The sequence below is a fragment of the Equus caballus genome, chromosome 8 (genome assembly GCF_041296265.1).
Source record: "Equus caballus isolate H_3958 breed thoroughbred chromosome 8, TB-T2T, whole genome shotgun sequence".
In the NCBI taxonomy this organism is placed as follows: domain Eukaryota; kingdom Metazoa; phylum Chordata; class Mammalia; order Perissodactyla; family Equidae; genus Equus; species Equus caballus.
In genome coordinates, this window is record NC_091691.1 from 7,937,329 (window position 1) to 7,959,319 (window position 21,991).

At 35.5% G+C, this 21,991-nt stretch overlaps 1 protein-coding gene across 33 annotated transcripts in view; it reads right to left on the bottom strand.

Moving 5' to 3' along the window:
• HORMAD2 (HORMA domain containing 2) overlaps positions 1 to 21,991 on the bottom strand; it is a 76,612-nt gene that overhangs the window by 49,403 nt on the left and 5,218 nt on the right. For 20 of the 33 annotated variants that reach the window (XR_011420699.1, XR_011420698.1, XR_002809649.2 and 17 more), the window contains exons 2-8: positions 18,796 to 18,883; positions 13,261 to 13,402; positions 11,263 to 11,326; positions 10,433 to 10,469; positions 6,644 to 6,664; positions 5,844 to 5,870; positions 295 to 362 (exon numbers count right to left, since the gene is read on the bottom strand). Coding sequence is in view for 14 of the 33 variants with exons in the window: in XM_070219782.1 (XP_070075883.1) it covers positions 295 to 362; positions 5,844 to 5,870; positions 6,644 to 6,664; positions 10,433 to 10,469; positions 11,263 to 11,326; positions 13,261 to 13,402; positions 18,796 to 18,846 (410 nt within the window). In the remaining 19 variants the exon portion in view is untranslated. The remainder of the gene's footprint in view (positions 1 to 294; positions 363 to 5,843; positions 5,871 to 6,643; positions 6,665 to 10,432; positions 10,470 to 11,262; positions 11,327 to 13,260; positions 13,403 to 18,795; positions 18,884 to 21,991) is intronic. The other 13 variants (XR_011420704.1, XR_011420707.1, XR_011420708.1 and 10 more) reach the window with 4 other exon arrangements.

Consider the following 21,991-nt stretch of genomic DNA (forward strand, 5'->3'; position numbering starts at 1 on the left):
CTGCCTTAGGAACTGGAACTCTTAGCCACTAAACTTAACTGCCTTTAGACTCTACTAACATCACCTATGAGGATAAGAGGGAGAGAAGCAAACAAAGCCTCTATTCCCACCAGCTTTATCCACGGATTTCAGAAATTTAAACAATTATTACAGTCCCTTTTTACCATAGTGGTTTTTTGTAGGATTGTTGGGGAAGTTACAAAGGAAGTATACAGATTATCTCTGGACTCAAAGAGGCCTATGTTGACCTCAATCCTATATATTTCTCATGTTCATTAAACAATTGGATTCTACCTGTCAAAATCCATAGTGGCTCCTTCTTTTGTGTATTTGAATTTGAACTGGTATATCTCAGTCACTTTCTAGAAACATCAAAGGGAATAGAAAAGAAATTACTTAAAAAAAAATCTAGAATCTTATCTGATAACAGGTAAAGAATATTCTCATTGTGTGCCTACTATACTTCCTACATACTCATTTGTTCCACAACATTACATTATCCAGGAGTAATATTTCCAGATATAAAGATAATAATTTTTCCCCTCCATGCTAAAAATGAATTAGATGACAAAATTCTAGTGTGACCATTTTAAAGCTGGAGAAACTAAGGCACATAGTCAAGTATATGACCCGGCATAGGTAAATGACAGTGGAACCGGTTGAGAAACTGTTCATTCATATAATTTATTGATTAATAAATTTATATATATATATATAAATTAAATAATTGATATTAATATAGTAATAAATAATTTAGTATTTATATATTTACTGAACATCTACTTTGTGTCAGGCACTGGAGCCACAGGGGTGAACCTGACAGAAAATGTCTCTATTTTTCTGGAATATATAGCCTAGTGGGAGAGAGAGTCGATAAATAAGTAAATGAATAAAATAAGGTAATTTCAGACAGTAATAAGTGCTGTGAACAATATGAAGCAGATGCTGTGACAGAGAGTACAGAAGTGCAGAGGTACTGATTTGGTTTGGAATGGCCCAGGAAGGCCTCCCTGAAGAGGTGATGTTTGAGCTGAGCCTCAGTGACAAGAGGGATCAGTCATGCGCAGACCTGGGGGAGGGTGGGGTGCCCCAGGCAGAGAGAACAGCAATGCAAAGGATCCAAAGCAGGAGAGCAGGAAAGGAAGCTTCTTCCAGTATCAGAGAGGAGGCTAAGCATCTGGTGATGAGTGAACAAGGGTGAGAGTGTAGGAGATGAGGTTGTAGAGGAGGTTGTGGGGCCTTTTGGCCACGGTAAGAGGTTTGGGTTTTATTCTAAGTAACCCAGAAGTCCAATAAAGGGTTTTAAGCATGGGAGTGATTGCATTTTTTAAGATCACCCTGGCTATTTTAAGAGTACACAGGGGAAGAAGTGGAAACCATGAGAGCAATTAAGAGGCTACTGTAGTAACTCAGGGAAGACTAGAATGGCAACAAGAATACTGGAAAAATTAGAAAAGCAACCAGGATCCACGATATCAGGTCTTGTTTTTTTGCCCCTGCACTAGAAACTAGATACTACTGCTATCTGCTCTCCTCACTGTTAAGAAAGCTAGAAATAAAGAGGAACAAATTTCTGGATGCGAGATATACTCCATTTGAAATAAAATGACTGTCTAGTAGTTGAAGAAAAACATTTGGCCCAGATACATTGTAGTTTGTCCACAGAGCTGGAGAGATGCTAAAGACACGCAAAAGGTATGAGTTTAAGTCAAAAGACAAAAAATACCCCTTCATTCATCTGCTTCAGTATTTGTTCCTTGACAACGTGGGAATGAGGATGTTAGATTGATGAGAAAAAGTCTCAATGCTCTTGTTACTTTACTCTGTTCTAAGATTTGGTACCCCATTAATCACAGGTGATCAGGTCCTGGGGAAATGGGCTCATGCTGCTTAACCTCCAAGAAGATTGATTTATAATGGAGTTAATTTTAAAAGAGAAAATATTTTTCTAACAAGAAAGTCTATTTAACAAATCAAACCAAGTTCAGAAGGCTGCCTTGTGAGTACAATAAGAGAGGTACACGGGACTATTGGTGCCTACAGCAACAGGTTCACTCCAGACAGGCTAGACTCACAGCATCTTCTCTGCTCAGGTTGGGTGTCACCCCCTGTCTAGTAAACAAAGCCTATTCTTCCTGCCTGGCTATGTTCCTCAACCAGCTCTAGTTTTCTGATACTCTGAGCTTTTATTTTTTCAATTGTGTCAAGAGTAGATCCTTTGGTAGTTGATAATTTTATTAACACTTTATTATTTGGTCTCTGAAACAACTAATAAAAGAGTTATGTTAGTAATTCTCTTACAGAAGATGCTAATCCTTAATAACTTCAATCTGACTCTGATTGATCAAGGAAGGTATATTTACAGCAGGCATTAGTCTCTTCTTAACACCTCATAAAACATTCTCCTGCTTTTCAGACTACTGTGTTGCCCAATAAATATGAGCCTCTAAACTTCCCATCAATAGTTTCTATTAATCATACTGAATATATCCACATGGACCAAAGCAACAGCAACATATACAGTCTTTTCTAATCATTCCGCATTTCAATCCATTGGCAAGACTTTCCAGGTTTATCTCAAGGCATATCCCAAGTCCATCTGATTCTCTCCATTTTCATTGCTATCACCCTACCCAAGCCACCACTATCTCTCTCCATCTGATCTGTTCGCTTCCAAACTACTCCTCCTATAATTCATTCTCTGTTCTATAGCTTTTAAAAATACAAACTAGACCATGTCACTCTTTTGCTTAAAACTCCCCAATGGCTTCCCATTGCCTTTAGAATTAAATACAAAATTTACCTTGGTCCACACGCCTTACACATCTGTCCCCTGCCTACCTCTCTGACCTTATCTCCTGCCTCTTTTCCTCCCACTCACTAAGCTCCAGGCTTAGGGCACCCTCTCTGTCCAGGAACACACAAAACGCCTTCCTGCCTTAGGGCCTTTGCACAACTACACTCTGGAACATCTATCTCCAGTTGATGACAATAATGATAATATTCGTACACTATCTTAAATGCTCTATATCTATTCATTCTTATGTTGCAAACACTATGAGATAGGTATTATTATCTTCATTATAGATGAAGCTAGTTAGTGGTAGAGCTGGGACTTGACTCCAGCACCTGCAATGTTAACTACTGTGTTATTCTGTCAGTCAGTTGCCTCTCACAGACCTGCATAGGCTGACTCCTCTGGCCACTCAGTCTCTAAAACAAAGTCTTTAAAAGCATATTGCAGCTAGAAACAGGGACCATCTACTGTTCAGTTCCTGAAGCAGTTTACTAAAAGTAGGTGTTAACCACCTCCAATAGGCACAAAGGAATAGATGGTGAAACAGCACGATTTGTATCCTCACAATATTCTATATAGTAATTCTTTATGGGTCTATCATGGGTTAAGTTGTGTAAACCTTTCCTTAATAATTTACATTTTGGCTTAAACATCTACTAACACCCTCCACCCATTGTATAGTGTGTATCTGTAGAAAAGTTACACTATCCCTTGTCACTATAGCTACCTTTGTCAGTTCATCTCTTTCATGAGATGGAGCAACCAGAACAAAACTCCAAGCACAGAAACACCACAACTTTGTCAAATATCTAAAATTCTGTTGGCCTCTGGACTGAGTAAGCAGCTTTATCTGATTTAAGACAGAGGTTCTCGACTATTGTACCATGACAGACTCTTCACAAGAGTGCTGCAAATTTTAATCCATGTGTAAAGTGTATTTTTGCTTCAGACAAATATTAATATTGTTATTAGTGCAGTTTTGTTTAGGGAAGGACATACTTTCATGGATATGAGTTAGGAAACATGGCACAATATCAGATAAATGCCAAAGAAAGACCGTGTTCATGTGATAATGGTGTTTTGTGACTATACAAGAGAATGAGATCTGGGAGGTAAATAGTTTTACCAGTGACTTGATGCTAAACAGCAACCACAAAACAGTGTAATCTCATGGATACTTTTAGGCACTATGAACACTGCTATACCATAGTTACACTGTAATTACTGCTGACTTATTTCGTGTTCTTTTGAGTCTTTTAATACCCTCAAACATGCCACCAAATTTTCTAGTAATCAAAAGCATGCCATGAACACAAAAAGTTTAGGGATCACTGCCAGAGGGATTGTCATCTGTAAGCAACAAAAATATTTTTTTCTGGGTCATAAATCATAGCTCAAAACTTCATATAATAAGCTTTAGTTTTCTAACTTCAATATTATATATATTGCCTGTATCAAAGCTTATTTAACAGTTTTCTCCCGACTCTAAGATTTTTCTGTAGTTAAGTCCAATTTGCTCAGCATTTCACTACCTCAAAACCACTGTTTTCAGACCAGGAGTTTTGCATGCATAAGAAAACATAATTTATCGCACTAAGAAAATGACCAATTTATTAACAATTTATCAGGAGGTTTTAGTTTGGGAAACTTCCCATAAAACCTACAGAAAAAAAAGGAACTTTGAAAATAAACAAGAGACAAAGATTAAAAAGAAGTGGTTTGGGCATTGAGGAATTGTTACCCACCTGTATGCACCAGTTTTTTTCCACCCTGCTAAAATAGCTATTTATAATCTTGTCAAGAAAGGATAGTAAAGACTAAAAATGCTTAATTTAGTCTTGAACGCCACCAGTTAGGCTAAATCCACAGGCTTAGAGAAGGAAAATTGAAAGAAAGGAAAACAGAAAGGGGAGAGGAAAGAAAGCTAGGAGGAAAATAAAGAGATTAGAATGAGAAGAAAGAACGGAGGGCCTCTCCCTCCACTCTGCCACAGCCACAGCTGCTATTCAAAGTAGCACAGGTAACCATTACATGTCGAGGACTATAATATTCACTCTGGGAGACAGAAAACAAGACAAGGTGCTTGTCCTCAAGAATTCACAATCTGGTTGGGGAGATAAAGTAATCTATACAAATCAATTGGAGGTGTTAAATTGTGGAGTCCTGCTGGAAAAGAAATTTAGAAAAGGAAGCAATCAGTGAGAATAGAATAGGCAAAAAGGCTTTTGTGAAAGATTTGGTCACAAGTTGGCCTTGAGGATGAGGCTACTGCCTCAAAGGGAAGTAAGTTGGCCTTGAGAATGACGCTACTGCCTCAAAGGGAAGAAATACCATCAAAGAGAAGAAGTTTAGAGAGAGAAGCAAAGAGTTAAGGCCCAGAAAATCTATGAAAAGGTAAAAAAGGGGAGGATTTAGTTGGCAAAAAAAAAAAAAAAAAGTTTAGAATTATGCCATATCTTCCAAAAGGCCACAAACAGAAGGGATTCGGAATCAGTTAAATAAAATGTGTTTTTTCTACAAGCAGAGATGCTTAATATTAACATGTTAGGGAATAGGCTCAGTTCTACTCAATGTTTTTTTTCAACATCCCTAAGTTTGTTTGCTTGTTTGATTTTTTGGTGAGGAAGATTGGCCCTTAGCTAACATCTGTTGCCAATCTTCCTCTTTTTGCTTGAGGAAGATTGTCACTGAGCTAACATTCGTGCCAATCTTCCTCTAATTTGATTGTGGGATACCACCACAGCATGGCCTGATGAGAGGTGTGTAGGTCCACACCCGGGATCTGAACTGGCCAACCCCAGGCTGCCAAAGCAGAGCACGTGAACTTAACCACTAAGCCACTAGGCCAGCCTCTCAACACCCCTAAGTTAAAAAAATCTCCTAATAAAGAATTGGTGAAGTTTATAACAAAACACATTGAAAGAGCTCACTCTGAATTACTTTGCTCATATGGTAGTCTAGCAACATAACTTTTAGCCTCAACTCAGGTAAATATATTTAACTATAATACTACACATATACTACTCATCTTTCTGTGTGTTCTTACCTCAGGTTCCTTGGGATTTGTGTAAAGCTGTTTAAGGAAAAATAAACAGCATTTAATTCCTGAAACTTACTAGATTACTCCTCAAAGAATACATGTTCTATGTGAAAAGTTCAATTTGTGCTGTACTGAGTACTGAGATATAGATATAAATATATAAAATACTGAGAGATAGATATGTATTACATCTAGGATATCTATCTAGGATATATATACATACATCCTAGAGATAGAATAAGCTCTTATTTTGTGAACATGGAGAGTTTAGAGTATTCTGTGCACACTGACTATAAAGAAATTGATAATCAGGTATTTATGATTACTGCGACTGAGCTCCAAATAAATTCTAAGTAGTTTGTTATGGTTTAAATTTTTTAAATAAATCATATATCTAAGATTCTCAATGATGTCTTCTCATTTTCTTTCTATTCTTAACTACATTTACCATGTTATACTCAGAAGTATATACGAAACTTCAAAAAAGTCTACAAAACTTCAAAAACAAAAACCTTCAAGACTGTAATCAGAAAAATGAAATCTCGATAGCCAATAGATGTAGCAGATAGTATATCCTATATATTTTCCCACATATTGTAATATATCAAAGAAATATATAGTTTGTGATCTTTTATTAAAACTTTTGGTAGATTCTATTTTTATTATTATAAAATGTCATAGGACAGATAAAAAAATTCAGAGGGGGATGAGAGTACTATTTTAATTTCAAAATTAAATTAAATTTAATTTAATTACAAAAAGACAATAAAGTACAGACAGAAGTTTGGTCTTTCACGTGTACTTACTGTAAGTATTGCCATGTGTAGCTTCAAGAGAAAAGAAAATTATTGTTATTATATACTTGCACCTATATTATTGTTATTTTCAATAAAAGCTAATTAAAATATGACTTTGGAGCAGTTTCAAAGATTTGAGTAGAAAAAATATTATTCAGACTATCAGAAAAAGAGATACTAAGTATTCATTCATTTAAGTGAGTATCTGGTACATACCCAGGGTCTTGCTGGGGAGGGATGCAAAAGAAGAAGATAACTATCCTTAGTTTCCATAAGTTATATACTAGTTTGGGAGGCAAAATATATATAAAATAATTTGTTATTACTAAAAATTAAATATGCCACAAGTATTTCAAAAAAAATTGTGCCTTTTGAAACTAATCTATTAAAGTAAAAATTTTAAAGTCTGATATAACTCTATAAAACCCTTGCCCTCCCTACAAATACATTACTATAAACATATTCTCTCTGCTTGAAAAAGTAATAGAATATTTAGATATAGAGATAGAGATATAACAAAGCCTATGATACATTTTTAAAAACTAGAATACAAATGAGAAAATATCAGGACTATAATTTCATATCAAATTATTCACCTATTTCACCCAAAGGACTAAATCTTTAGTGACACTGTGTGGCTATTTTGGTTACTGCATACAATTGATTTTAAGACTACACAGAAGAACTCTAATTTATATTAATTATTTAATTACTAGTTCATCCATTCAATCACTCAAAAACAGACATGGTTCCTGATCTTAGACCAGCAGGGGAGAAAACATTAAACAAAAAACCCACACAGATAGGTGTTAATTGTGTTAGCTGCTACAAAGAAGCAACACAGGGTGTTTGAGAATATTAAACAGAAGGACAATCTAGGCTGGGAGAGAGGGAGGTGTCAGAGAAAGCCTCCCTGAGGAAGCAAACTTTTAGGATAAAAAGGATAAATTGGAGTTAGCCAGGAAAAGTTTGTGGGGTAGGGAAAAGAATTTTCCAGGCAAAAGGGAACCATATGTACAAAGGCAAAAGGCACTTGGCATGTTCTAGAATCTTTGTATGGCTTGAACAGGGTGACCAATAGTGAGAGTGATGCCTTGGAAAGGCAGATGGGAATGAGATTATCCAGGCCTTGCAGATTATGTGATGGATTCTGAACTTTATTTTAAAAGTCATGGAAGATTTTTAGGCAAAAGAATGACATTATTAGACTCACGTTTCTGAAAGAAATGTAGTGTGGACAGTGGATTGGAATGGTAGGGGATTGAGAATGGGAATAAGGATACAAGTTAGGAGGCTATATACAATATAGTCTCTTTTTTATAACTATCTAAAAATACATATACATGCTTATTTTAAAGAATTCAAGCAATATATAAAGTACGAGGAAAACTAAAAATCACCCAAAATTTCACAACTAGAAACAACCGTCATCTTCAACAGGAGAACATCTTTCAAGATCTCTAGATACTCAAACTGGACTTTTGCAAACTATTGTTAAAGCATTAAACATTTCCTACTAGCAATGACAGCACCCTAGGAAAAGTTACAAAATACTAACAACTGAAAAACAATATAAATACTGTTTACTTAAGAGCCCAAGTCACCCATCTAAGATGTTGTCTTTTAATCTCCAAAAACAGTAAATTTGATTGATTCAGTTATACAGGTAGTCATTTAAGAAAAAGAAATCCACCAAACTAGGTAGTTGCTCTTTTTACATTACGCTGCTATTTCAGTATGTGTAATATTGCAATTATTTATTTAAGAAGTGACTCTATTAGACTTTGACCTCCTTGAGTAAAGGAACCACATGTTTCTCTCATTTTTATTTCATCCAGTACCTAGGCACAATATCTGGCACAGACTAAAGAGGCAAGAAAAAAAAGAAGGAAGGGAGGGAAAGAGAGTAGGAAGGAAGGAAGGAGGGAGGGAGAGAAGGGGCGGAGAGAGAGAGAGAGACAGAGAGTTAACAATTAGATAGTGCCTTTATGTGCCAAGCATTGTTTTAAACATTTTAGATCAGGGGTTCTCAAAATACAGTCTCTAGACTAGCAGTCTCAGCATTACCTGGAATTTGTCCGAAATGCAAATTCTTACTTACATCAGAAATTTTGGGTGGATCCTGGCAATGTGTGTTTTAACAAGTCCTCCAGGTGATTCTGATGTAAACTAACGTTTGAAAACCTCTGTTTTAGATTACTAACTCATCTAATTCTCAACCCTAAGAGGTAGGTTCTACTATTATCCCCATTTTGTATGTAAAGAAACTAAAGCACCAAGAAGTAGGTTACTTGCCCAAGGCCACACAGGTATTGAGTGGCAGAACTGGGATTCACTTCAGATTGCCTGATTCCAAAACTTGAGCTCTTAGCTATATTGTACTCCCCTTAACGATGGACACTCAGGAAGTGTTGCCACATCAACAGATGAAGGAGAATGGAGGAGCACTGTTCAGAATGCTGGTGATGACCTTCTTCCCCTCTCAAGCTGTTCAAAAGTCATTTTCTCCCAAATATTTCCGTCATGCCCCTCACTGGATATAACGCCTCCTTTTCCATACTTCCATTGCATATGATCAGTTATCTTTCCTTTGGTATCCATCACTTTCTATTATAGTTATACTTGTGATAGAGGTGATGGTCAAAATATGATATTAAAAAATCAATATTTAACAGCCCAATATGGCACAGGTACTGACCAACCAGAAAGGATGCAAACTTAGCCCTGGACCTGGGTTCCTGGAAACTCCTGGGACAGGTGTTAACCCTTTAATTGCTAAGATTGTGGAGCAGTATGGGGAGATGCCAAGACAGATACTGGTGGGGTGAGGAGGGGGGCATCACGGGGGTCACTTGAGGTCTCAGAGAAATAGCTATTTACCACCAGATACAGAGTATTTCAATATTTTACCAGCAAGTACAGTTGGGCCAGTATGTAGCAGCTGATCATCAGCCATGCAAATGAATATCATTTATCTTCTGCCATAGTCTATAAGCTCTTTGTGTGTACAATCCCATATCTGATTTATTTTTGTATCCCTCAATTCCCCAAGTCAGTGTTGAATAAACCATAAATAATAACTGTTCAATGAAAAAGGAAATGTATGAGTGCAACTAAAAAGTCAATGTAAGGCTTACTCACCTCAAGATTTCTTAAAGGAATAGGAATTGAGGAATAAAAACACACAGATGGAGAAAAGTGGGAGAAGCAGTGGTAGAAAGTTCTTTTATATACATCTTGTCTCTTCAACTGGACTAATTTTTACACCCTTCATAGCTGTCTTCGGCAGCAAGAAAGATCTGATGTACTTAAAACTCAAGCTGCATTTTTTAAAAAATTCAAGCTACAATACTAGCTATTTTGAGGGAACAGGTTAAATACATGCAGCAAACACTGTTAACAAAATAACTAACAGAATAAAAACCCATTATTCGAGTCCATTTTTTCCTTTCATATCTGTGAATTGAATCGCCACTATTTTGAACATTTTCAATGTGCTAAGTGCCAGATACTTGTCTCCCCTGTCCCACATCCTGTGGATCTCTTCCAGTGACTTCAGAGGAAATTCTGTGGTCAAAAAGATACGAGTACGTCAAAGAGAAAAATGAGGGTTTCATTTCTAATTGATGTAAACGAGACATCGATGCGACAGCAAAGACATAAAATAAAAAGAAATTGGTTCATAAATGCAAATGTAGGCACTGGTACACTGTTAACACACGAACTAAAGGCTAAACTTTTTTTAAAGGGATAAAAGATGAATCTTTGATCCTGGAGTAAATTTGAAAACATTCTTACGTATTTCTTTTCCAGAGCATCGAAACAACCTTGAATCCTGTCAAGAAATAAACATTCGATGTCAATTTGGACCAAATACGAAGCCAAAAAAATTCCAAGTACAGAATTGACTTACGTTTTTTGCTTTGAAGTACATCAAATTGATAATCATTCACCTTTCTAATTTAATCATTTTTAAAACTCCCAGTATCTTTTAATATATTGATAGAACTTTCTAAGTAACAGGTAAGCAATTTTGAGGTAGGAAACCACATCTTATTTTTCTTTTTGGTTCCCACATCATTTAGGATACTGACCTGCATATAAGTAATCAATTTTTTTTTTTTTTGAGGAAGATTAGCCCTGAGCTAACATCTGCTGCCAATCCTCCTCTCTCTCTCTCTTTTTTTTGCTGAGGAAGATTGGCCCAGAGCTAACATCCATGCCCATCTTCCTCTACTTTATACGTGGGATGACTGCCACAGCTTGGCTTGACAAGCAGTGCGTAGCTCCGCACCCAGGATCCAAACTGGCAAATCCCGGGATGCTGAAGTGGAACGTGTGAACTTAACAGCTACACTGCTGGGCCAGCCCCATGAGTAATCAAATTTTGACTGATGTTTTTCTTTCTTTATACAAATCCATTTTCTTCAAAAACAAAACTAAGCCAGTATCTTAAGATAATATTGAATAATCAATACAACTTTCTAAGAAATTGTAAAAAAAAAAAAAAAAAGGATGATGGAAAGAAACAGTTTTAAGGAAATGATTTACCAAATAAAGTCTTATGGGTAACTTTAGCCATGATAAAAGTAATATTGTTCAACTTCTGTGGAATTTCAATTACTTACCATTTGATAATATGCAGTGACCCAGGACATTTTTTATCTTCTCGGAGGATTTTTAAACTGAGGTCTACAAAAATAGAAACACAGTCCATTCTCATCTACCAAAAGACTGCTATACTAAAATTGTCCATGCTAAATAAGAGTATCTCCTTTAACCATTTTATTTATATAACTTACCTAGTTTTATAGCTTATAAAAACATTTTGAATCTCTAAATATTTACTTTAAAAATAAATCCTATGTTGATAAATGGCTTAGTTCTGATTTTGATTATAGTTTAGCAGTCGCCGTTTCTACAATATAGCACAACAGAGCTGGATGCAAAATCAATTTGTGTCACTTCTTTGCTCCTGTTGAATTCTAAGTAATTATAAAGTAGTACTGAGATCATCTTCGTTAACCAATTTAAACATACACCACAATCTCAAATCACTTCTGTGATATTTCTCTTCCTTTCAATAAAAAAAAAAGGATGAAAATTTTTTCCATGAATAATTCTCAAATACTAATTCCATCGGTAATTCAACTACTCTGCTATAGTCAGGAAAGAATAGGAAAATCTTATTAAAAGAGCTTTGGTTTAGATCAGTCTAAAATCAATCTCTGACTCATGTATGACTTTGGCATAAGTCACTTCACCTTTTCACATTGTTTTCCTATCCTAAAATTGACGTCACCTCTACCTCTACTGAGAGATATGAAAATTATTCCATGTTGGTATAACATTTAGAGATTACCAAAAAGAGTGACATAGGAGTATTCAGCATTTTTAAGATATATGCTACTTTAAGTACAAACATTGAGAGGGAGACATAACTTCAATCAAGACTGTTGCAAAAAATAAAGCTATAAAGATTGGTATTATCCTCCATGCCTAGGGTAGTGATTGGCACACAATAAGTTCTTAATTAATTACCTAAAACATGTCTTTTTCCAATTCTGTGTTCCAAACAAGAGGAGAAACTGTAATTATGTGCTACATATAAACATATTCACTATTACAGATTTATATCCTATAGACCAAAGAGGACATAACACAAATGAGGTTGTCATGATTGTAAATACCATGCTTTTGTGTTTATAGCACACGCGCATTTCTCATTGACGCTCTTGTAGAGAATCAAATGTTGTTTAAGAAAATTAAATTGGAATGAGGGCAACGTATCATTAAATATGGATGTGAGAAATTTAAAGTAAAATTAGATTTTGCAAAATAACATCTTACAAGGAAACTGGTAGCTCTCTATACTTATTTTCCAAATGATAGTTCCCATTTTAGTGACAAATCAGCAAGATTTTCTAAATTATCACAATTCAGCTTTTTAAACAAATAATAAGATTTTGAAAAATTGAAGAGTTCTAGGTACATTCTTTTTAAATACGAGAGAAGGAAAGGAGCCAGAAACAGCTTCTAATATAAGGAAATGAGATCATAAGCTTAAGGATACAAGAAACAAAAGGAAGGAAAGTAGAAGACCTGGCAACTAAGAAAAGGAGAGAGATGGTTAGAATAATAACTGTCTAAATACCCATGCTAATCAACAAATGGGTTTGGCATGAGTAGGAATTTTTTCCAACATATTTATATGCATTAACAGGAAGAAGAGTTTTTCACCCGGCTCCATTAAACTTCCTCAATGCCAAAGTATACCTCAAAGAACAAATTTAATTAAGGCACAAAACAGTGCAAATCCACAGCAACCAAATAGATTTTGATCTGGCTGCTGCTTTTACAGGTATAGTTTAGAATTACTGGGCTTGTCCATACAGATTACTTTTCTCCTCAGTCTGTCATTTGGTATCTAGCCAGAAACTAACGGTTCCTATAAGTAAAACCACTAAACACAGTGAAATTAAAATGGAAAATGAATTAGCAAATGGATGTTGAAGAATGGGCTCATGACTTGGAATTAGCATACTCTGTGAGAAATTAAAGGTTTACTCCTGCCAAACAGAGAAAAGAGGTACAACAGCCAAAGAAACCATTTAGTTAAATTTTACCATCCAAGTGGCGTTCTCCATAAGAGCTCTCCGGAAACAGGCCCCTTAGATATGTTATACATGAGATAGAAGTAGCAAAAAGTTTCTTCACCATTATCAATGATTCATGCTCATTAGTGATTTGCGATGGGAAAACTGTTTCCTAGAATAAAACAAAGATGAAAAAGGTTAGTATTCTTTAATATATTCAACCTATCATGTCATTGCCACAGATACAGTGGAAAGATTTTTCAAGGCTTCAAACCTGATACCTTTATAGGTAATCAAAAGGAAACAGGGCTTTGAATATTGAATAGATCTCCACAGGCAAGGCAGAGCAGAAAGGCAGAGACAGTTACCCAAGTAACTCAAGACTATTAATATAATTTATTTCACAATGATCCATGGGTTTGAGGCAAAATTGGAGTTTTACTATGATTATATAATCTCCTTCCCCTTCATATATCCCTCAAAGGCCACTGCAATCTGTCTTTTACCCCCTCCATTCTATACTATTCTATCCAAGGTCACCAAATACATCCTATCATTGACCTCTTCTGTCTTCATACTACATAACTTCTCTGCAGTGTTTGACACTTCTGCCCACATGCTCCCTCTTCTCTCTCAGCTGCCATAACGCTGATTTTCTTTTGATTTTTCACCTATCCTCCCATATCTATCTCAATTTCTCTTATTTTTTTCAGTTTTTCTGCCCTTTAAATGTTGGCCCTTCCCCAGGACTCTGTCTTCAGTGTCTTCTCTTTTCATAGCTCTCTCTTCTTTGGTAACCTCATCTAGTCTCACTGCTTCAGCTAAAGCCTACACAGAGACTTCAAGTCCTTATTTCTCTTCTGAGTCCCATTTCTATATTTCTATTTTCTGAACATCTGCACCTAGAACACTTTGTAAACCCCTCAAACTCAGTTTACCTCTATCACCCCTGACTGAAATCTGACCCCAAGTTTCATTCTCAGACTAATGAATCAGCATCTACTCCAATCATCCAGGCTAGAAGTAGGTCAGCTTTGGCTTCTCTCTCTCCTTCATACCTCATATCCAATCACTAAATCCTATTAATTCTCTCTAAAAGAGTTCTCAAATCTGTTTTCTCCTTTCCCTTCTTAAGGCCACGACCTTCACTTAGGACGTACTCACTCATCCCCTTTATTACTGTAGTAGCCCCTGATTTCCCCGCCAACAGTTCCTTTCGTTCAATCTGTCCTTCTTATTGCCATCATTACTAACTTTAAAGAATATGAATCTTCTCATGACACTCCAGTGTTCATACAGGATGGAATTCAAGTACCTTAGTATGGCATTGAGAACTGTCAAATCTTACACTTTGCCTAGCTCTCCTGCCTCATCTCCCACTCCCTCCTCTCTGCTGCCACTCCCTTATCCTCTCCTCTGCACACTACTCTCTAGCCATGTGGAACTACTGTTCATCTACTATTCTACCACCACGTATTTCCACACTTTTGTGCCTTGCTTAAGCTAGAGTTCTGCAGAATACTAAAATTCTGCATGATGTCCGATAGTGTTCTACACAAAGTATCAGTGCTAACAAGTTTCCTTCTAAAGTTTATATGTGTGTATGTATGACATACTACAGGATTTATGCGGTTGTTCTTAAATGACTGGATATTCGGCCTTAAGAAATGGTGTGCCATACTAGGAATGTCATAAAAGAGTGACAGATGCATGAATTTTATGTCAGTATGTAAGAAGTGTCTACCAACTGTCATCCTGTGTATAGAATATATTTGCTGATAGTTTGGTTTTTATCTTTAGTTATCACTTCAACATATGTTGTCCTATTATTCAATGTTTATTGTGTACATGTATTAACATACAAATAAAAATTTGATCATTTTTATCACAGTCTATAAAACTGCTTTTTACTGTCTTCAATCCAAGCACAAAATATATCTCATGAACTCCAGCTGGTGTTGTGTCAATACATCATAATTTTAAAATATTTCCCAAGTATTGATGGATTAGACTACATTAAACTTAAGAATTTCTGTTCATTAATACACTATTAAGAGCAAAGAGGCAACTTAAGAGTGGAGAAGATATTCTCAGTACATGTCTAGCAAAGGACTCATATCCAATGTATAAAGAACTCTTAAAATTCATTAAGAAATAGATAGACAACCGAAAATAAAAATGGGCAAAAGACTTAAACAGATACTTCACAAAAGGTATCCAAATGGCCAAGAAACAAATGAAAAAGCGCTCAAACTTCATCAAGGAAATGCACAATAAAATCACTATGAGATAGGAGGCTGGCCTGGTGGCATAGTGGTTAAGTTCACGCACTCTGCTTGGGCTGTCAGGGGTTTGCAGGTTCAGATCCTGACTGCAGACCTAGCACCACTCGTCAACCTACCCTGTGGTGGCATCCCACATAAAATGGAAGCCGATTGGAACAGAAGTTAGCTCAATGACAATGTTCCTCAAGCAGAAAGAGGAAGATTGGCAACAGATGTTAGCTCAGGGCCAATCTTCCTCACACACACACACACACACAAATCACTATGAGATAATACTATGCACCCACCAAAATGACTTAAAATTTTAAAAAATCAGAAAATACCAAATGTTGACAAGGATGTGGATCAATTAAAACTTTTAAACATTGGTTGTAGGAGTGTAAATGGGTACAACCTCTTTGGAAAATTGTTTAGTGGTATCTACTAACACTAAACATACACGTATCCTATGACCCATATTCCACTCGTAGGTATACACCCAACCGATTTGCATACAAATGCTCCCCAAAATACACGTATTAGAAAGCTCATAACAAGATTATTCGTAATATCCCCAAACAGAAAACTACCCAAATGTCCATCAACAAGAGAATAGATAAACAAATTGTGGTATATTCCCACAATGGAATATTATATAGTGATGAGAATGAATGACCCGCAACTATACTTAACAATATAAATGACTCTCACACATAATGCTGAGCAAAAGAAACCAGATACAGGAAACTAGACTTTTTGGTGGTAAACATGATGTAGTCTATATAAAAGTCAAAATACAATAATGTACACCTGAAATTTATCTAATGTTATAAACCAAAGTTACCTCAGTAATAAAAGAAACCAGATACAAATGAGTACAACTGTATGACTTCACTTATACAAAGTACAAATCCAGGTGAAACATCTATTCTGTTAAAAGTCAGGGTCGTAAGTCTCTGCTTACCTTATTTATTCAAATTCAGGGATCTTTTTACTATACTATACAGTTTCAACTGTTGAAGTTTTAATAATTCTGTTACTTAGAGGCAGGTACTATCCACAAATATGTCTTTACACAAAAAAAGCTTTTCTATATCTATAGATCTGGCTCTAGAATGTCTTTTTGGACACTCTGGGTATGATTTTGCCATATTAACTTGCCTCTTCTGTGGTACACTATATGGTGGCCATGAATTATCAGTTCATCTTTTTTTTCAAACTTTATAATATGCAGTTGTTAAAAAGGTATATAATAACATTACTACTCTTGCAGGTATGATGTGCTGGTGTGTATGTGGTATACATGTGTGTATGTGCAAAATTTTATAGAAAATTGCTTTTTGTACCTCATAGCTCCTGAGAAATTAAGGTTCTTTTGTGCAATTGGGTAATAGCTGGCATGGCACGCATATATAGTAACTTATTGAAAACATGCCAAAACTTAGAGGCAATACTTGAGTAATAACCATTTGTAAAATTAAATAACCTGAAAGTATAAAGACATTTACTTTAAATATAGAATCTAAAAGGTCATTTGTGGTAATGAAGATCAACGGTTGGAAAAGGCCTCTAGAATTCTGTTACTTCTCTATACTCCAGGGATTTTCTTCTCAGCTCAGCTGGTCTAACACCTTAAAAGTTACCACTGGTGTTTTTATAAATGTCTAATACCTGAAAATATTATGGCTTGATAACAGAAAATACTATTGTAAATTATTTTAATAAGATAGTGTGTTTATGATATTTGATGTTTGACAGCTTAGCTGTTGAATTGCATGAACTTAGGCAAGTTACTTTACTTCTCTGACCTTCAGTTTCCCCCTTATTGCAAGGTTATACTGAAATAATAACATAAAGCTCTTGGCACAGTGCCCAGCACATGGTAAGTGCTGAATAAATGTTAGCTTCTATAGTTATTATTATTGTTGTTTTAAGTACTAAATAGCAAAATCATACAGTCACTCAAAATTTACTGGGAGAAGTAGCTCATGCAGTCTAAACTACAAAGATCTGTTTATATCAAAAGGTCAATTTGTTAATTTACAGTGAGAAAAATAACTGCCAAGCTGTTTGCAATTCATATACCCAGCTCAGCAATTTCCCCTCAGGAAGGAAGCACACTTAGGAAATCAAATGAGATCAGGAGTCTGCTTGGTGAGTACACTGAATTCGAGCCAGAAAGATGACTGTTTCTCTATGCCCTAATTCTCCTTCAACTTCAATCTTCCTACTTCCACTACAGCTTAATATTCCTAAAACAATTATTTTACTCACTCTCCTGATCAAACCTGCTGACTTACCATTGATTGCAGAATAAAGCATAAATTCCTTAGCCTAGCTTTTAAGATCCACATTAATTTCTCTCCAAAGTTCCCATTTAATTTTATTTCCTACTTCTGTCCAACATGACATTCCACTCCAGTAAGGATGGGTTCTTCATTATTCTCTGAAACAGGCCATGCTCACTTATTATTCTGAACCAAGGCATATGCTAGGTTTTCCTCATGAAATTCTCTTCTCTCTCCTCTATGCAAATCCTTTTCATTATTCAAGGTCCACCTTAAATCCCATCTCCTTCATGAGGAAAATACAAACCACTCCAGTATACACAAAATCTCTAAATTCCTACAATTTGTATTGCCTTACTCTTTTTCACATATATATAATGCATATACTGCTTTGTATATTGACTTAACTCCTATAAATCTTATTTTGCTAACTCGATTATAAAATTCTGGAAGATGAAAATCCATTTTTAAAAAAATTCTCTCAGAGAATAACACAGTATTACACATACGTTATATAACATTGAGTTCTCAATGAATAGATGAATGATTTGTTAATAAAGTCATAGGACAAGATAAATTTGCCCAGGTGAACACAGCCCTGGAATGCTCCCCCAGAGTCCCAGTATCCAAGTTTCTCCAGGACTCTCACTTTCAGTTCTTATAATTACATTATGGTGTGCAGCAGAAGTTTCCTAATTGCTTCAGGAAGTGAATGGCTAACAAAGATCCAATCTCTTTAAACATCTTTTTTCTTTCTGATTTCTTTTACTGCAGAAAATCTAAATATATAAACATGAAACAAGCACCCAGTAAGTTACTTTGTAGGAATCTATTCTAATTTTCTGAACATCCTCAGTCCATTAGTCAGTTAAAATGCAGACATAATCTGACAGAATATTATGCACCAATTAACTGATAAAACTGCTGTTTAAAAAAAATACAAAGATTAAAGTAGTGATTCTGAAATAGCTCACTAGATAGTCATCGATTTTCTTTTAATTCTTAATAAATACCTTAGATGCCTTGTGAATTCTGATGGAGTGAGAGAGCTGAGCTGTGGCCATTATAGGAATGTATCAGGATTCTTTCAACAAATCTAACCTGTTTAAAAAAAAAATTAGAGACGTTGCCTAATATAATCCTTATTGTGAATTTTCCAAAGAACTATATAATTAGCATTTGACTGTACTCTTTGGAAAATTAGTTTAATAAATATTTTTATCTCCACTACCAATTTTCTATAAATTTGGCATAAAGTCTCTGTATTAGTTTTTCCAACCACTCAATGAAAATTTAAGTTAATTTACTTGTTGCCAAATTTGGAGGAGAAAAATAGATTGTAAATCACATAAAGACTCAATAATATATTTTACTCATCCTCGTTATTCTCTGAGTGTAACAGTGCTCTGTATATAGAACAGGCTCAAAGACATTTCTTGAATTAACTTCATGCGTAATTAATTTTCAAATTCAACTCAAAAGTTAATGTTTACACTTCATATCCATTAGGATGGCTATTCCAAAAAATGAAAATAACAAGTGTTGGTGAGAATGTGAAGAAACTGGAACCCTTGTGTGCTGTTGGTGGGAATGTGAAATGGTGCAGCCACCGTGGAAAACAGTATGACAGTTCTTCAAAAAGTTAAACAGAATTACCATATCATCCAGCAATGCCACTCCTAGGTATATACCCAAAAGAATTGAAAGCAGGGATTTAAATAGATACTTGTACAAGTATACACTGTTTATAGAAATATTATTTACAATACCCAAAAGGTGGAAACAATCCAACTGTCCATCAATAGATGAATGTATTTTTTAAATGTGGTATATACAATAGACTATAATTCAGTCCTAAAAAGAAATGAAATTCTGATACATGTTACCACATGGATAAACCTCGAAAACACTATGCTAAGTGAAATAAGCCAGACATAAAAGGATAAATATTGTATGATTCCACTTGTATGAGGTAGAGGTACCTAAAGTAGTCAAATTCGAGTTAGAAAGTAGAATAGAGGTTACCAAGCACTAGAGGGTGCAAGAAACGGGGAGTTTAATGGGAGCTTCTGTTCAGGATGATAAAAAAATTTCTAGAAATGGACAATGGTGATGTTGCACAACTCTGTGAATAGGCTTAGTGCCACTGAATTGTACACTTAATGGTGGTTAAAATGGTAAATTTTATATTATGTTTATTTTATCACAACAAAAAAGTTAACATCTAAAATATATCTAGTTTTCACTTTTATTAGCACACTAACGTAAAAAAAGAAGCAAATTTCCCTTTTCCTTTTGAAAGGTTATAATTTAATTTAAATTGGGGCTTCTTTTCAGGTTTTATGGAGTTCTAACCAAAATATTTGTAAAATAACCCATTTAAGGAAATTCCATTCTAGATCACCCAGGATAGCCTGTGATCCGTTTTTGTGTACAGATTAATGCAAGACTCTGGAAGATTGTACAAACAAAAGAGGGCAGAATTATTTGAGGACACTGCCACAAGGTGGTGATAGAGATTATAAACAGGTAATATTTAATTTCTCTCAAATTACTTCTTCAGAGCAGCACTAGGGGACACTCTTTTACAATATTTTATATGAAACTGAAAACCACCTAATAGTCTTTTTGTCCTTAAAGATTCCAAGGTATCTCCTGTTGACTTCAGAGTATAACCTTCATTTCTGAGTATAACCTTCAAATCTGACTCAACACATCAATTGCCTCCCTTACAACTTTAAGAAATAAAATGGGAAAAATAAGTAACTACAAGAGTTTAAGCTCCAGTTCGGTCCATTTAAACCATGGTAAACTATCCCCTACTGGGGTAGTTATTAGTCTTACAGACAATAAATAAGAGAAATAATGATTTTTAAATAGCCTCCTATATTGACGGAGCTTTTTTATTTCTCTATGATCATAAGACATTCTGATGGTATTTCTAGAGAATCAAGCCCCAAAAAGAGCATCAGCCAATTAGAACATAATGCATTACTACATCCATATTGTTGGAATGTATGGCTAACCTGAATTAAGTTGATATTTTGACTGAAAACTCTGAGACGGCTAGGGCACTTGCTTTTGGAAAAGGATTCAAAGTTAGTCATTACTAGCATTTGGTAAATACCTGAGGAATTAGCATGTATAAAATATGTAAAATTAAATTTTATACACACATACGTATGTAGACAGAGAAAAATAACCAGCAATATAATCTAATAGAAAGAGGCTTTGAAGTTAAGGAACCGGGGTTCAAATTCTGCTCAACTACCTAGCAACTGTGTGAAGTGGTCAAATTACTTAATCAGGGTTTTCTTTTTGTTAAATAAAGGCAATAAATCCAACTTTTTAGGGCTCTCACAGTGTTTATCTGGACATGTGTTTATCTGAGGGGGTAACATAGCATAGTGGTTAAGCACATGGACTCTTCTGGAACTAAACTGTCTAGGATCAAATCTCAGATTGCAATTCACTAGCCATTATGATCTTGGGCAGGTTGTGTGCCTCGGTTTCCCCATCTGTAAAACAGGGATAGTAATAGTATCCACTTCATAAGGTTGCTGTAAGGCACTATTTTTAAGGCATTTTGAACACTATCTGACACACATTTCATTATATATAACAAAGAATGTTTGCTTTAAAAAATCTTATATTAATGTTTGAATTCCTGGTTTTCCTCCAACCTCCCGGTTGTCCCTTCTCATGGTCCTCTTCAGACTTTTTTCCCTGCCCATTTCTTAGCTTTTGGTGTTTTTCAGGGTCCTGTCCTAGGAGCTCTTTTTTTGTACTTCCAAACACACTCCTGCTCCTTCAGTTACTATTTCTATTCTAATGATTCTTATATGTATATCCTCAGCCCAGGTCTCTCTGCGGAGTTACAGATCTGGACCTCTAACTGTCTGAGACAGTTCCACTTCCATGTTCCCAACACACTCAAATCTGAATTCTTTTCCCTTGAAACCTATGTCTGTTCCCTAGGTCAGTGAATGACATCATCAAATACCTAGTTGCTCAAGCCTAAAACCTGTGACTGAACCCTGTTCCTTCCCTCATTCCAACATCCAGTCTCCTTAACATTTCTCAAATGTGACCACTCCTCTCTTTATCCACGTTGTTGCCATCTCTGCTTTAGATCAGATCAGTCTCACTTTTTGCCTGGACTGCTCCACCAGTCTGCCTGTCACCATCTTACTTTGTCCAGTCTGTTGT